The sequence below is a fragment of the Felis catus genome, chromosome A1 (genome assembly GCF_018350175.1).
Source record: "Felis catus isolate Fca126 chromosome A1, F.catus_Fca126_mat1.0, whole genome shotgun sequence".
Classification (NCBI taxonomy): domain Eukaryota; kingdom Metazoa; phylum Chordata; class Mammalia; order Carnivora; family Felidae; genus Felis; species Felis catus.
Window position 1 is genome coordinate 27,932,149 of NC_058368.1, and position 17,113 is coordinate 27,949,261.

Consider the following 17,113-nt stretch of genomic DNA (forward strand, 5'->3'; position numbering starts at 1 on the left):
GTGCTTAAACTGAGCCACCCAGGCGCTCCTATATTAAAATATTTATAGCAGTTTTATTTGTAATAGTCCAAAGCTAGGAACAATCCAAATGTTCATCAACTAGTGAATAGATAAGCAGACTGTGGTGTTACAGATTATCCTCTGTTCCCCTTTGTCTGTCTTTCTCAGGATTCTCTCAATGAGCGCCTTTCATCTAGCACCATAATCGGTCATATTCCTCATAGGCCTTTGGGGTGGGGCTCAACTGGGAGGGCATTATTTTCTCAGAAGGGAGAGACAGTAAGTGGGGCCTTCTGCACTGACTTAGATTTGTCCTTTTTTTATGGGCCTGGGACATTCACTTACCAATTAGCTCTTAGAAGCCTCTATTAGAAACAAGGTGCTTCTGAGATTTTTGATGCAAGGGATGCTGCTCAGAATCCTAAGTGGCCTCCTTAATATTCTGCATCACTAGCAAAGGCTTACACAGCAAATATTCATACCCATCAAAAAAAAAAAGTCTAAGATAAAAGTGCATGCATAACATAACACTTAGAGCTGTTGAATCACTATGTTGTACACCTGAAACTAATGTAACATTGTGCGTCAACCATACTTCAATTTTAAAAAGTGCATGCAAGAAGTTCATCGGGATAAAAGGCCCATTTTGGAAGCAGTGGGAAAGCTAGTATAGGTCAAGTTAAATCTATCACGTACTTCAGTCCCTTAAGAGGGCTACTCTGTAGCTCACTATAGTTTCATTTATTTTTCTTCTTTTAAGCCTGTCTAATGATTCTTAGAACTGGAAAGCTACATGGAGTACATGAGTCAGGGCCAGGATTTGCAGAGGTCAAGAAACTTCTTTATTCTTTATGAATGGTTGCAGAGAGAACGTCATCATCATCATCGATGGGATTATTTTTTTTCTTCCTTCTAATGGTACAGCATCTTCCTTCCAGATCACTGTCAGCATATCCCTCGTCAAACAAGTCTATAATTCCATCTCAAGCAACTCCTTTTACAGGCATGACAAAGTCATTGGCTGATTTAAATGAGGGAGGGGGGTTGAACATTTAGCATAAAGATGAAGTAAAGGCATTTTTAAATTTTTTACTTTATGTGAGCACTGGTGTCTAACTTTCCAGACAGAAAAAAAAAAAAATCACTAGTGATGAAAATAACAATTAAATGTAACTCATATAACACTGTACCACCGTATGTTGTTTTGATTCATTGTTATCTCCTTTTTGTTTTTGTTTTGTTTTGCTTATTTGTCTGGTCTTGGGTGCTCGCTTAAAACCAGTGAGGCCACGGAAAGGTTAGACTTGAGACCAGTTCTTTGGGGGCTCTTTCTCGTTCTGCTGAGAGTGTTTCTTCAGCTGCAAGGAAAAGATGCGTGCACGAATTCTTTTGCCTGTGTCATGATCAACTCCAGCTCCGTAGACGACCCCAGCTGTGGCAAGTTGATAAGTCCAAGTTTCAAGATGATACAAAGGGATTGAGTCAGGCAAGACCCAGAAGATTTGGGGCCAAATTAAATGTTACTCCTCGATGGGAAAGAAGAGAGGAAGGAGGATATGGAAATACACAGCCCAGTTTCTGCTGAGATGCTAGGCTCTGGAAACCCACCCCGCATGCTCGCTGTTAACTCAGTACTGGTTTGTGTATTTTCCGAATCTGCAGTGGGTGGCTTCAGCAGTCACCCGGGGACCGGGCACCCGGCGCCGTGTGATGACTTTTCCCTCTCACGGTTCTTGGGATTTCTCTGGAAGGTTCTAATTCAAAGGCAGCTTTTATTTGGAAAGCTTCAGAAGTCATTTCACTCTACACATTATATGAGGAGTAAAAGGCTTGTTTACGTTTAGCTCCACTGCTCTTAAACCCTTCTACTTGTTCTTGCTGGTAAAATTTATGTGAGTGGGAGGGAGATTATTCCTAGGTATGGGGTTTGTGTTAGAAGTTACTTTTTTTTTCCATTCTCATTCACCAAATAGGTACTGAGCACCCACTAGATGTCGGGGTACATGGGCAAAGCACCTGTTTCAGAGCTTGTGCAAAACCTCAGTTTCTGAGGTAGCCAAGCCCTGCACTTTTAGCCCTGCGTTGAACCACAGGTAGTGCTGACGGCCCTGTTCTTGTCATGGCTGAAGGCTTCTGGGAGATGGATCTTTGGGGAGCTACCTTGGCTGAGGCTCTCTTGGTTGAATCTCTAAGCACAGCAGCACAAACCCAAGCTTCCTGTTGAGTAATGTGGCCTAAGGGGAGAGAAATGAGAGCAAGTTCAAAGTTAACAATCTTACAAAACAAATAAGCAAACAACCTTGCAAATGTTTCTGAATCCATAAAATTTCCTCTACTCTGCACGGTAGAAACCATTGTGTTTAACACACCCAGGTTGTAGGATCTTTGAAGACAGGCAGTGTACTTCTCTTCTTTTGCATTGCTCATTCAGTTAAGTTAAAAAATACATGGTCATTGATCAACATGACAGATCAGTTGGGGAGGGACTTGGGCCATGAGTCATCTGAGCCTGACCTGCATATCTTCATTTTCAAAATTTTCCTCAAGCCAGAAACTGATATATTGAATCTCTGTCAGTGTTTTTAGAGTGTAGGCTGCAGACCAGCCACGACACAATCATCAGGCTGAGGCCACATTTAATAACGCTTTTTAGAAAATTCAGATTTCTGGCCCTATGCCAAAGACTTTCCTAATCAGAAACTCAGAAAGTTAGGTCTGGAAATCTGCATTTTGATATCTCATGCAGGTAGATCTTATGCGCACTAAACACTGAATGTCTCTTTCCCCGGGTTTCCTTGGCCTCTATGCAATTTTACTCTACGAACAAAGCTAGTAGATGATGCTTCTGCAAGACTTCAGGCAATCCTGAGCAGGCTGCATCGAGCTCTGCCACTTACCGGTCACATGATCCTGGCCAAGTGATTTAACTTCTTCACCTCTCAATTTTCCTTTCTGCAAAATGTGGGTTATAAAAGCACCTACCATTGGATGGAGGTGACTGAGTTTCAAGTAAGACAATATTTGCAAAGTGCTCAGAACTGTCCCTGGCAGATAGGAAGGCCTGATAACAGATACCTATTGTTACTGTTCTTGTTATTCAACCATTTGCAAAAACCGTGTCTTTTATGCAAACGCAGGAACAACAATATAAGGTTGAGGTGCTAATGTTAAGTGAGCTGCTTAGAAAAAGAAAGCTCTTCCAGTGACAGAGGCCAGCTGGAGACCGAAGTCATTTGCTAGAAGAAAAGAGACTCAAAGACAGTCACATCTTTCACAAGGTTGTTGCTTAAAGTCTGTGAAGATCTTTTGCAACCATCATTTCATTTGTGCTTCATAAAATCCCATGAGGTTGGTAGAAGAAGAGAGATGTCAGAGCATGGGCGTGAAAATGCATGATCTGTGCAGGCGACGGCCCTGATATTCACTCTACGACTTGAGCAAGTTGTATAACGTGTCTGAGCTGCAGTTCCCCACTGCTGTGAACTGGGGAGAAAATGTATAATATATAATATTACATATTATATGTGTAGAGCTCCTAGCACAAGGTCTCTAGCATGGGAAATGCTCACGAAACGTAACTGTTATTGTTGTGAGTAAACCAAGCCTCTGAATTCGCACATCCAGCAAGCGGCTGACCTGTGGTTTGAGCCTAGACCATCTGCCAAAGCCCATTGCCATCTCTACTAGATCAAGTGCCTGTAAATCTCAGACAGTTGTTGACATTTTATGGCAATCCATACTCTGATTTCTTGAAGCCCTCTTAATTTACCCATAAAGCCTTGCTTAGGATTGTCAGGGATAATCATTTTTAAACATGGCCTGCCAGCCATGTTATAAAATAGCACACTGGCAGAGGAGGCCATTCTACTTGAATTATTTATCTGGAAACTTGACTTCCGGCTGCAGCACACGAGTCCCTCCCTAAGGTGCCTGGTTTGGGTCAGGTAGTTAAAACTCACCAAGCAGCTGCTGGTGCCGAAGGCTGTGAATATAGCGGTTCTGCAGGGCCTCCCACTGGGGCCTGGAATTGTAAATCCTCATGATGCTGTAAAAGTAGCGCTGCTGCCCTTGGGTTAGGTCCTGTCGGAGCAGAGCAGGTGATTTTGATGAGTTGGTGGAATTCTCTAGGACCAGGAGTGTGATGTATTCAAAGCTGACTTCTTTTGCAAATAAGATATATATATGTATACATACATATGTATGTATAACAATTTTATGTATATATGTGTGTGTGTATATATATATACAAATTGTGCGTGTATATATATATATATATGTATACGCACACACGTATATATATATATATACACACACACACACATACATGTAACAATTGGAAAACAACCATTGGGTAGTTTCTTCTCCTAGTTTATTTAAACAACTTCCACTGGCCTGTGTGATAGTAAAAATGGATAAGCAAACATTCTAGGTTAAGTAAGTAGGTCAAGGTATTGGGCTGAGAGAGATCTAAGGATTTCCAACATCTTATAATTTTATTTATCTAGTATGATCCTTGTTGGAGAAGGTAGGTCATGAGACTCTACACAGGGCCTGACGTAGACCCGGCTTCTGAATGGGGTCAAGAGAACTTCCCACCAAGAGTTGTCAGTAAGCAGGGGAGATAGCTGGATGAGTGGATGGGTAATGTGATAAAGGTTCACAGGTGCTAGTTAAAAGGTGCTATGAACACAGAGGAGGAAAATAAACTCTGTGCAAGGCTTTCTAAATGAGTTGACCAAAACATCGGAGTCTTAGGGTGAGGAGAAATTCCCCCAAAGAACCAGAATACCGGTTCTCAAAGGGCATTGGCATCACCTGGGAACTTGTTAGAAATGCAAATTCTCAGGCTCCACCGTAGATCTACAGAAGCCTAAACTCTGGGGAGTGGGACCCAGAACTCTGGGTTTTAACAAGCCCTCTGGGTGATTTCTGACACAAGCACACTAAAATTTGAGAACCACTGTGCTGGAAGAAAAAGAAAGGCTAATTAGTGGGAGAAAGTAGTACAGATTTCCAATGGGGCACAAAATATCTGGATATATTGGGAAGCAGACTTTTTTTTTTTTTTCTTCAAGCAAAATATAGAGTCTGAGCTGGGAAAGGCTTAGAGGTAGGCAGGGGAAGGTCATAAAAGCCTTATAGATGTAATGTTCCGACTCAAATCTTAAAAGTAATACTTAAAAAAAGTTTAAAGATTATCTTTTATATGAGGAGCCATTGAAGGTCTTTATTTAAGTCCGCAATTCTCAAAGGGAGTGATTTTGACCATTGAGGACATTTGACAATGTGTAAAGACATTTTTGGTTGTCATAAATGGTGAAAGGGAGGATGTATGCTACTGGCAGTCAGTAGGTAGGAGCCAGGAGTGCTGCTGAACATCCCACAGTGCACGAGACAGCCTCCCGGTCCCTCGTAACAAAGAATTATCCAACCCCAAATGTCATCCTTTCATGTGACCAGATTTTGCAGCTGGCCCTGCTGTGGAGGATGCGCTTCTGGGAAGACAGACCATTGGTAGGGAGAGCATTTAGAAGGCTGACCTCTAGGGCAAGCAAGGAGCAAGAAGGGCTGGGACTACAGTTTCTGTTATATACCTCATCTATCATCAACGCTTATCGTATGTAGATGGGGAGACTGAGATAGTGGCATCAGCATTCTAGAAAAATCAAAGAACAAGAAGTTCACCGTAGGCTAAAAAATTCAAAACAATGACAGAATTTTCAAAGCAAGTTGTTAACCATTGTAATGAAAACTAAATTTAAGTGAATCAAATGTAAAAGTAAAGTGACTTTCATCTGTTAGAAATTTGGTGTGGAGGGGTGCCTGGGTAGCTCGGTGGGTTAAGAGTCTGACTCTTGATTTCAGCTGAGGTCACGATGTCACCCTTCATGAGTTCGAGCCCTGCACTGAGCTCTGTGCCAACAGTGCTGAATTCTCTCTCTCCCTCTCTCTGCCCCTCCCCTGCTCGCTCTTTCTCTCTCTCTCTCTCTCTCTCTCTCTCTCTCAAAAATAAGTAAATAAACTTAAAAAAATGGTATGGAGTTGAAGCCTGTGTGTCAAATTTATTTTCTGGTGTCTAGAGACCTTAAGCTTGATATTGAAAATGTGTCCAGAGTGAAGGTAGCAAAGCCAAGTATTTCTCAATTTGAGACATCATTTCAACTTTACAGTTTGTGAATTAGATGTTTTAAAAGATATCTTTGAAGAAGATAATCGATTCTTAATTAAGCTTTTTCAAAAGACAGACAACAATATAATATGAAAATAGCAAGCCAGTTTCAAAAGCAAAGCTCCAAAGGGCAATGGGAATAATCATTATAGAAGATAAAATCTTAGCAGTTATTGTTTTATTTCATGGGGGGGGGGGCGGGAATGCTATGTCCTTTCCTTAGCAGGGATCTGAGCTTCCTAAATAACAGTCCTAATATTCTTACCCTATTGCTTATCCTTCCTTGAGGCGATGGAAGAGAACTTAACTTTTGCAAAAAGTATTTATGAGAATGGCTTTAAATAACTTTGACTGGAAGGCACTAACATCGTTCTCTAGCAAGGAGCCATAACATGGTTTGCTTCCCGCCACCGATCAGTGCTTTTGCAATGAAGACAAGACTGTCCACAGAGCTCCTAAAATGCGCTGGGTATAGGATCGGATCATCCAAGGGCTCATTTATTCACCACACAGGCCGTCAACATGCACTGAGGGCCTTTGTCAGGCACGATGTTACCAAATACTGGGTAAACAAAGACATGAGAAAAAGTTCTCAAGCTTTGAAGGAGAGACCTACAAATTTTCTCCATTAGCGAATGATATGCTATACCTTCAGTAAAGAAGTCTCCAAGGCAGAGGAAGGGACGCGAATGCAAGGAATCCGTGGAACATTCCCAAGTTTTTGCTGTCTTTTCCGTTTTTCTCCCATTCTTTATCCTGTGCCTCCAGGGAACAACAAAGCATAGCATGAAATTGCATTTTGTTCAGCCTATTTTGGGACCTAAGTAAATAAGTAAGCAAGTAAGTAAATAAAGAAACAAATAAATAGATGTTATTTATGTCAAGGGATAAGAAGTTTTCTCACATGTTTCCAAGTAATTGGATCTCACCAGACTGCTCAGTTCTGTACTTTTCCCTATTCCCACCTGCTATTTATGAAAGGACTTTTCTTTCTGCTTCATCTTGTGTGTGCAACATGTAGACTGGGGAACCACTCCCTGTCACAAGTTATTTCTTATAGTTATAAATAATAGTTATTACTTTATCTGACTTTAAAAGCAGTATATGTCATTTTTGAAAATTTATCCATGATCTAACTGTCCATAACTATTGGTGGCATTTGATTGATTTCCTATTATTCTTTCTTTTCTGTGTACATTTTGTATGGTTTTAGAAAAGGGAGATGCTACTCTATATGTTGTGCACTTTCCCAGCTCATTGAATATCCCTTAAAAAAGCCTATAATTTTTAGTGGCAGTATAGTATTCCTTTACATTTTTCTCCGTTTCTTGCACATTTTGCAGTTTTCCGGCACTGCACTGTCCAAGAAACTATTAAACTTAGCTGTATTTCTTGCCAATTGCCCGACAAAATGAAGGAGCCGCAAAAAAGACTATGAGTAAGTCTTTTTTTTTCCTTTCCGTATTGTTTTAGGTTTGGAATCTGAGATGTGTACAATAATAAAAAAAATTAATAATCAAGGAGTAATAGACATATTGGAATAGGGTCGCCAAGGCATGGAGTGAGAACTCTAAGTGTTGTCTCCTCTGCTCATACCTTTGCCCTTGCCAACACCTACCCCCATCGGGTTGTTTGACTCACTGAGATCATGGCTATAGAAAGCTCTCCTTCATGCCAGTTCCTTCTCTCTCTCTCCTCTCCTTTATTATATGCTCATGCACATGCATACATAAAAGCACCCACATGTACACACGCTGAAGAAGTATTTCAACATGTGATAAATCTCTGCTTCTGAATTCATGAAGCTAAGGCTCCGATCTTCCTGAAGAGAAATTTATTAGGAAAACATCAGCCAACATCTCTGTGTGTCTTGTTTCCACGATATAAACTTATAAATTAAACTATAAATATTGTACTTAATCCTGCCTTCCCTCAATGTGCACTTCAGAAACCACACTAACCAAGATAACTCTTTTAATATTCTCTGTGATAAAAGTTGACACTCTATCCTGTACTTAGATCTTCTCAGTATCCCTCCTCCCATTTTCCAGATCTGCAGAGCAGAGCATAAATATTCTTCAAAGCTAGAAAGATTTCTTCTTTCCTCAACTAGCATAAGGAAATGACTGACGATCTTTCTTGTGGCAACAATTCATGGGTGTTTTTCTTGGGCTATTGCTAAGGAAATCCTTCTTGCCTAGTCAAGTGGACTATACCTGATAAAGTTTGATTAGAATGCTTGGAAAATTCAAGGAGGGAAAATCTACCAAATAACTTCTGTCTGAGACAAAAAGATTTGCTTCAAAGACTTACCCTGTATTATAAACTTCCCTCTTTTAAAAGCTGCTACTCCTATTCAGTGTAGTCTGCTTGCGAGGTCTCTTTCTTCATGGGATGGTGGCGGTCGAAATTCAGTCTGTTGATAAGCTGATATCTAGGCAACGTCATGTGATGAAACAAGGAGCTGGGGCGGGGGGGGGGGCGGGGGGGGGATGGATTTGGCTGCACGCCTTTCCCTGCTTCTGGGCAACATTCGACTGCACAATTTATCTTTTTCCTTTGAAATTTTGTGTCTAATCAAGTGTCAGCTTCTCAATCTACTACATCTGCATTATATGCAGACATGAGAAAAGAAAGTACATGGAGACAGAGAGGCTGAGTATTAAAGGTCAAGAGATCCACCAGGGCAATGGGCCATTATATATTTCCCAGATTTGGAGTCAGTCCCCTCACCCACATTGTTCAGAATGAGGAAGAAACAGTTCCTAGATATAGACCTACGGGCGTGAATTTTACTGTGGTAACCTGTGGAATTGTTCAAGACAGTACTCCTTTCTTAATTTTTGGAGGAGTAAGATATTCTCATTTTGGACCTTGGTTAGAGGCTGCGTATGATGATAATGAACCTGTGGCACAAGGATCTTGCCCACACTGATGTCATCAGCATAAGCCGCGCGTTTTAACCTGACTCATGACAGCAATCTTACCCCCTCCCTCTGGAGTAGCATTATTACTACAGACTTCCTTTTTTCCTTCTGAATCCTCCGTCTGAATGCCAGATTATCTGTAAAAATGAATAATTCCTAGGGAAAATGGAAGAAGAAATACCAAAAGAAAACCACAAATTCAAAATTCTTAAGTATCTAAAGGGAGTATCTCATCAAGATGAGAGTGATGAATTGTGCAGCTTACAGAAGAAAGAAAGAACTCACCAGACATAGAAAGTCTGCATTTTCTTCAATAATTTAAGTTATTGGAGACTGGGGAATAAACATGGCAGACACAGGAGTCTATAAAAGCCTGTGGATACCACAAACCTCTCATTGGATCTGAGAGTTTGGTGATTCTCTACTGAGAGATAAAGAACAATTGAATGCAGAGTTGACATCGTCAATTGAATCTTCCTTGAATGTTTTCCCAGCGTATGATGAAATGCCTTCCAGGGTATACCACATCTGCTGACTGTTACACACACGGGCTGATTCATAGCAGTGTGCATCAGTCCCTGCACCACCAGGAAAACAGAAACAGATCTAGGTGTTTGACAAAGAGCTTAATGTAAGGAATCTGTTTCAAAAGTACTGGAGGGGCGCCTGGGTGGCTCAGTTGGTTAAGCGTCTGACTTTGGCTCAGGTCATGATCAGGTTCGTGGGTTTGAGCCCCGTGCCCGGCTCTGTGCTGACAGCTCAGAGCCTGGGGCCTGCTTCGGATTCTGTGTCTCCCTCTCTCTCTGCCCCTCCCCTATTCACACTCTGTCTCTCTCAAAAATACATTAAAAAAAAAAAAAGTATTGGAGTGGGTTAGAGGAGCAAAATAAGAAAGGCCCGCTCATGCAATGATAGGCAATTCCACTCCACCACTAACACACCTAGAGCTGGAGGGACAAAAGGGAAAATGATTTTCCCCAGAGTCCATAAACACTGTGCCATCCAGGCTGTTTCCGTTGGAACACGGCCTGAGTAGCACCTCAGTACCTGGCACTCAACCAGTGCCCTTGCTTCCCTGCTCTGTCCCAAATGCTGATGTTACAGTGGCTGTCACCGCCACCACTGCCCCTGCTGCTACTGTCCCTGACATGGTTGCTGATGCTTCCACGGCCACAGACGTAAGCAGAAACCATGAAAGCAGTTTCTCCTTTCCTCTCACCTTCCATTTTCTGTCCCCCATTGGATGCCAGCTGGTAAGGGACTCTGCAAAATGCATTTTGCAGTCTTCCCACTGCCATGACAAAGAGAAGGGTATAGAATGGTAAGTGCAAAGCTGGGAGATGTTGACACTAGCCAACACGTGGGGATACCATCAGCGAAAATCTAAGAGGTACCTCTTGTTTCTGTGATGTCAGGTGGGAGGCTCAAGAACTTAGATGTACAGTCAAATGTTTGCCTATTACCACTAAGGTTTGTAATTTTTAAAGAAAAAAAATACCTAGCTCTGTACATAGTGTCAAGGAATGAAACAGGAGGTTTGGGTCAGTAATTTAACATTTAAGAATGATGAAACCATGCATATCATCAGTTTTGATCAAAGAAATTATTTTTCCAAAGACTAGACTTTTCAAAAAGAATTAAAGTTGACTACAAAAAAAAAAAAAGAATAAAAACACCTAAAATCTAATTACTATAAGGAATACAGTGTTGACTATTGGTAGAAAATATGCATGCTCTCTCAGAGCTGAAACAGTGGTAAAACAATGGAATAAGACAGTGGTATATCTATATAACTGTCCTTAGAACATGTGTTTTCATGGAATAATAGAATAATAAAGTGTTTTGACAGAATAGTAGGGTAAATATGATCTCATGGTCATTACCAAGTGAGGAAGGAAGAAGGACCCATGATTAGAATCCAAGATGAGGTTAATTCAAAGAATCTTAATCAAAGAGTCCAATCCTAATCCTAATTCAAAGAATCCAGTCTTCTAGAACAAGAGGCAAAGCTTAACTCTATTTCATTGAGATAGGTATTTCCCTGGAAAAGCATGAACCCAAGGGGAAATTATCCGCTCATATCTTTCTGCTTTTGCTCCTTTCCATCATTTCCAGGATCCTCTTAGCTGCAGAGCTCTCCAGGGAAATAGTTATGCTAGGCACAGATATCCTCCTTGTGCTACCCCAAGCCCTCAGAGGGCCTCAGTGCACCATCATGAAATGAAGGGACTGTCCCTGTCCCCATTCAGAGCTGCCGTATATCACCTGGACTTTTGGATGTCTCTACACAAGAGTCTTACACAGACTTTGTTAGACTCTCTTTCTCGTAGGACTACATAGCCTGTTGGGTGTAATCTTGCTTGGTGGGGGTTGGAATGGGTGTCAATTATTCCTCTACTATCTTGTTTTTCTTCCCTCTGATCTCTTCGCAGAAAATTCCCACTTCTCCAAAACTCCAAACCAAAGCTCTCACACATACCAACACCTTAGGGGGCACTGGTCTCAAAAACTAGAAACCTTAAAAGTCCCAGTTTGGTCTATAAAAGCCACTTTCAATGAGTAATAACTACTTTGAACACTTAAATGCAGTGATTATCAGGAAATGAAAAGCTGGATATGGTCATATATGTGCTAAGGACTTTGGGAAAACAGATTCAAAAAGTACTGAAAAAATCTAAAATAGAATATAACTCAAGAACAAAATGGTCTGTGGATTTAATTTTGACTCTATAATCCCAAATAAATGCTATGGAACGAAGAGGTATGATGTCAAAAGAAACTAGAACAGGTGTCCTGGGAGCTTGTAGATAATTCTAGATTCCAGACCTTGATTTTTTTTTTTAATTGTAAGAATTTGCAAGAAACTCTCTTTCATTAGGGACTAGCAATGGTCCTCTAAAAATAGACCTTATGACATAGTTATTAAGCAGGAGAACCAGGATTCAAACCCATGGTTACCTGCGGTCTATGGTTTCTCCCCTTGGCCTTTGGAAATAAAAGGGAATTTGAGCAACACACGCATTGCTATAATAGGAAACTCTCTCTCCTTGGGTGTGTTCTGTTCCCATCTGCAGTATTGCTTTGTTGAATAAGGGGAGGCTTCAGATTCACAAAGTCTTATGGTCATAATTCTGGAGCAGGTTATTAGTCTTAGGATACCAAGTCATCCATCTTCTAATCTAGTCTCCTGGGAAGGTTTCACACAAGCAGGCCATTCCCATCAGTTCTCAAACCTGCCTAGGCGTTTCTGCATTCACAGCATTGAGGGGTTTAAAGCTTAGGTCCTTGTCCGTGAAAACACTTCCCAGATGTATTCTAATTTTCTAAAAAGTGGGCTGAATAAAAATACCATCTACTGCTCGGCAACAGATTGGCAAAACAACTTTATAAACATTTAAAAGATCAGTACTGACAGCTATGTTTTCAAGCAATGTCATTTCCTTTTGTTGTTGTTCTTGTTAACAGGGAGACGGTTCTGGGACTCTTAGATGTTGTAGACCTGGTATTTCTGCCGTTGACAAGGTGCCTTGTGCAACCCTCATGGACAGATAAGTACAATTTGAAACTTGTTAAAAATTTTATACTCAAGTGTGCTAATTAATGAGTTCATGACAATCTGGATGGGTTTTTGGTGGCACGCTCTGATCTGTTCCACAGTTTCACCAGCTTATTAAGTTCTCAGATGACGAAGATCTAGTTTCCAGATGATAGAGATCTAGGTGGGATGGAAAACATGGCAGATGGCAGATGACGAAAAGATCTCGACAAGTTAAAGTGATGGACTGCATCTAATAGGACAAAATGCAGTAGTAATAAAAACAATATTCTGCATCAGAGTTTCATTTCTAATTGGACAAATACAGAAAGAAAATGTGATGCTTAGTAGCAGTTCAGGCACAGGGAAAGGCAATGCATCATGAGTTAATGAGGCCGCTGGAGGGATTCATGAGTGTGTATCAACAGAAGTGTAGTATCTAAAACAAGGCAGAGACTGGGACTGCCCTGGTGTGCTCTTTGTGCTTCAGTGTGTGCAGACAAGGGACATAGGCAAACTGGGCCGTGTGGCTAAACTAGAGGTGCTTCGTCATAGGGTAAGCTGACACATGCATTAAGAGCTATCGAATCTGGAAAAGGCCTATGGCAGAAGGGGGCGGGGTGGGCAATAATGCGTCACAAAGTATTTGAAGAGATCACGCGTTTGAGATTAGACTTACTTTGTATATCCCCCAAAAAGAAAAAAATTAGGATCCATAACTAGAAGCCTGCCAGGATATAAATTTCTGGTGTAAGAAACCACCTCAAGAGAGAATGAGCTCCCCATCCCAGATGTCTTAAAAATAAACTCCCTTGATGAAAACGCTGTAAAAGGTATTTACACATTATACTGGGTCGCTGACACTGTAATTCTATAATTCCAAAGGCCTATATATGAGTCAGAACATCCCAGCTCCCCCATTGCCTGCCTGGCCCTTCCTGATACAGTCCATCCTTCTTTCCATAAGCTTCAACGTTCTGTGCTTTGAGTGAAGCCCCAAATTTGGCCAGTTCTTCTGTAACTGTGGCTCACTGTGTACCATTCCAGGCACCTTTGTAACATTAACCCATGTAAGCCTCATAACGTACTGTGAGGCATTCACGATGACTAGCTCCATTTGGCTTCTGAGGAAATGGAGCGGAAGAGAGGTTACGTAACCTGCCCATGCTCCCACGGCCAGGAAGTGGCAGGACTGGCACCTGAGCTCAGGCGTGTATCTCTCCTTCTTAGAGACCTGGGCTACCCACAGCGAATCTCCTCTGGGCAGAAGCGCCCTGAGAGGTAATCTTTGGCTTGGAATTGACACACTCTAGTTCTGAGACGTTCCAAGTCCAAAGTCAATGGGGCAGGAAGGGATACTCTTCTCTAGGAGGTCATGGGAAGGAGCGAATGTTTACTTAAAGGTAATTTGATCTTCCATGAAAGGACTGGATTTAGGCCAACTCCTAGCCCGGGGGCAGGGCTGACTTTCCCAGATGCTAAAGGATATTTATCCAATGTCAGCTGTGGAAGGCTGTTATCCAGGAAGAAAGAGTGAATGGCTTTTAAATGGGTAAGAAACAGTGTCAACAGTGTCTGCCTTGATCTGAAAGGGATTTTTGTAGTTCTATCCACATCTTAAACTATTAGGCAAAAGATGTAGTGTGTCTAAGTAGATAATTATCTTTTTCTGTTTCATACCTCCAGGGACAGGGACAAAGATGAGGAAAGGAACTACCATTTATTATATGTCTAATAAATGCCACAAACTGTGCTAGGAATGTAATAATAATAATAACATATGATTATTATAATTTTATAGTTGTATGGATAATAATAAAGATAATTGTTACTATTATTATTTTATAGTTGTATGGAGGAAAAAAATTGAGGCTTTGGGAAGTTACTTGACAATTTATATTATCATACAAGGGGGACCCAAGATTTACACCCAGGTTTGCCTGACACTAGGGCTTTATTCTTTCTATTGTACTATGTTGCCTTTACCACACTTTGTTCTATTTATTTAAGAGCTATTTCTAGAACATTCTATGCGGAGTCTCCTAGAAGAAAATCATCCTCAAACAGGATAGTTCTTTATATGTATGAAATCAATCATTGTCTGAGTCATTGCCTCTCCAGGTTAAAAATAGTTCCTTTAGCAATTCCTTTTATTATATGTGTAAGCTTCTGGTAGTTCCATTTTTCAGAAGGTCCCCAGGTAGTCCGATGTGGAAGAAGAACTCTTAACCAAAACAATCAGGACTAATAGCTGGCTCATTACTCTTGTCATAAGCCTATGTAATATTTAATTAAAGCATGCCATTCCAATAACAAGAGCAATAACATAAACAGGTTTGGGAACGTACCCACATTGGTAAGTACACAGTACAACTGGGAGTGCCATTAGAAAATCAGGGGATGCTACAAAAATATGATCAGAGATCTTCCACAAAAATGTGTTTCTTGGAATCTCTGTTAATGACTGTGGAAAATTCCTTGCAGCCCAGATCGCAGGTGTAGTAGACTGAAATCCATTTTGTGGAGAATTCCCCATCAGGCTTGTTACCGTTTCCCTTCTTTCCCACTTTTGCTGGGTCTTCTGCCTTTGTATCTTTTGTTTTGGTCCTTTAACCCTTTATCAGTTACGCGATATGCAGTATGAACCCCAGAGAAGAGAAGCTGCATGCAACACAGCCTTCCCCCCGCCACCTCGCAGGTAATGAGAGAGGGCTTTCCATCCTGTCTTCTCTTTCTTGTGTTACCGCCTTCAAATCTAGTGATCCAGTTCTTTTTTTTTTTTTTTCCAACGTTTATTTATTTTTGGGACAGAGAGAGACAGAGCATGAATGGGGGAGGGGCAGAGAGAGAGGGAGACACAGAATCCGAAACAGGCTCCAGGCTCCGAGCCATCAGCCCAGAGCCTGATGCGGGGCTCGAACTCCCCGACCGCGAGATCGTGACCTGGCTGAAGTCGGACGCTTAACCGACTGCACCACCCAGGCGCCCCTAGTGATCCAGTTCTAAACACCTCACCTGGTGAAGCCGATGTGTCATCTTATAGCTGTTGCTCCTCCTTCTTTCCAGCACCCCTCCTCAATCGTGGACACAGCTCTCAAAACTCTAGCCCGCCTCTCCTGGTGTTGGAGATTGGACTTTGTGGCCATCATCTACAGCCCTTTCGAAACCCCACGGCTAATATTGTCATCTGCGGTGTGGCGGCTTGTTCATGGTTGTGAGCTGCGCTCCCTGATTATTTTGAGCTCAAATTAGGGACAGTAAAACCCTGAGGTTAAAATCTCAGATGCTTTTAGCAGAAAAACCTGAGTTTTGCAGGATGATTCTATAATATTCTGCCTGTGTAACTTTGGACAGGTTTCTCAACCTCTCAAAACTTTGGCTTCCTCATCTGGAGGAAGGCTATTTGAGCAGTTCCTGTATACTTAAGGGTTGCTCTGAGCATGAAATGAGCCAATAATGCTTGAGATGCAGCAAGCGCTCGATCCACGGGAAACTTGCGTGTTGCCTCTGTGTCATGCGTGAGTCTAAGAAGTTTACATATATTATCTTGTTTAATCCTCACATAAGCCCCACAAGCTAAGTACTATTAAGTCCTATTTGATAGACGAGAAATCTGAGGCACAAAGAGTCTTAACAGCTCAGTCGTTTATACAAGCTATTAAGTGAAAGTGCCAGGATCTAAACTCAGGTGGGCTGGTTCCAGACTGTGCCCGGCTGACCACTATGCCATGCTGCCTCTGCACTGGTGGCTCTTACTGTCTACATTACTGCTTATACCTGCATCACCTCGACAGAGGGAGGAATGGGAAAAGACTGACCCTTCCTTTTTTGCATGAGGTCATCCTTCCTGCTTTCTTCTACCACCAACGTACGCTCCCTTTTATGCTTCCTGTACAGAAAATCCATTTGTAGCCTCTTCCCTCTGCCTTGCCACTTGGGCCCAGCACCCTTCTTCATCTTCACCACACTAGGACACCTGATAAGGCAGAAATTCACAAGTTTCTAGGTCATAGCTAGTTAGAGCCAGTCTCCATGTGCTTTCCTTAAAAAAATATATATATATCTATTATAATATATTATATTATAATAGATATTACATATTATATATTATATATATTATGTATTATATATAAATAAATATATATAATATATCAATATATTTAAATATATATAATATATAAATACATTTATATATTTATATATTATATATATTATATATTATAATACATATTATATATTATATTATATATTATATATAATATATTATATATTATATATATATTTATTTAAATTCAAGTTAGTTAACAAACAGTGTAGTATTGGTTTCAGGAGCAGAGCCCAGTGATTCATCACTCACATATAACACCCAGTGCTCCTCCCAGCAGTGTCCTCCTTAATGCCCATCACCCATTTAGCCCATCCTGTCACCCAACACCCCTCCAGCAAGCCTCAGTTTGTTCTCTATATTTAAGAGACTTATGG

At 41.2% G+C, this 17,113-nt stretch overlaps 1 protein-coding gene and 1 long non-coding RNA gene across 4 annotated transcripts in view; one reads left to right on the plus strand and one right to left on the minus strand.

Annotated features, from left to right (window-relative positions):
- The window catches only part of LOC109498166, a 95,195-nt gene extending 82,268 nt beyond the window's left edge, over positions 1–12,927 (plus strand). For both annotated transcript variants that reach the window (XR_006595047.1, XR_006595044.1), the window contains exon 5: positions 12,562–12,927. This is a non-coding gene — a long non-coding RNA (uncharacterized LOC109498166). The remainder of the gene's footprint in view (positions 1–12,561) is intronic.
- FAM216B (family with sequence similarity 216 member B) lies at positions 820–8,583 on the minus strand. 2 transcript variants are annotated; one of them, XM_019827152.2, is made up of 4 exons: positions 8,483–8,583; positions 6,819–6,931; positions 3,960–4,080; positions 820–2,234 (listed from the first exon to the last, which is right to left on the minus strand). In XM_019827152.2, exons 2-4 carry the CDS (start codon positions 6,915–6,917, stop codon positions 2,041–2,043), a joined length of 414 nt encoding a protein of 137 aa, XP_019682711.2. In that variant the 5' UTR covers positions 6,918–6,931; positions 8,483–8,583; the 3' UTR covers positions 820–2,040. The 2 variants fall into 2 exon arrangements, with proteins under 2 accessions (XP_019682711.2, XP_044909406.1); XM_045053471.1 differs by lacking the exon at positions 8,483–8,583 and having other exon boundaries at positions 6,819–7,564.
- Positions 12,928–17,113: the final 4,186 nt, after the last annotated feature.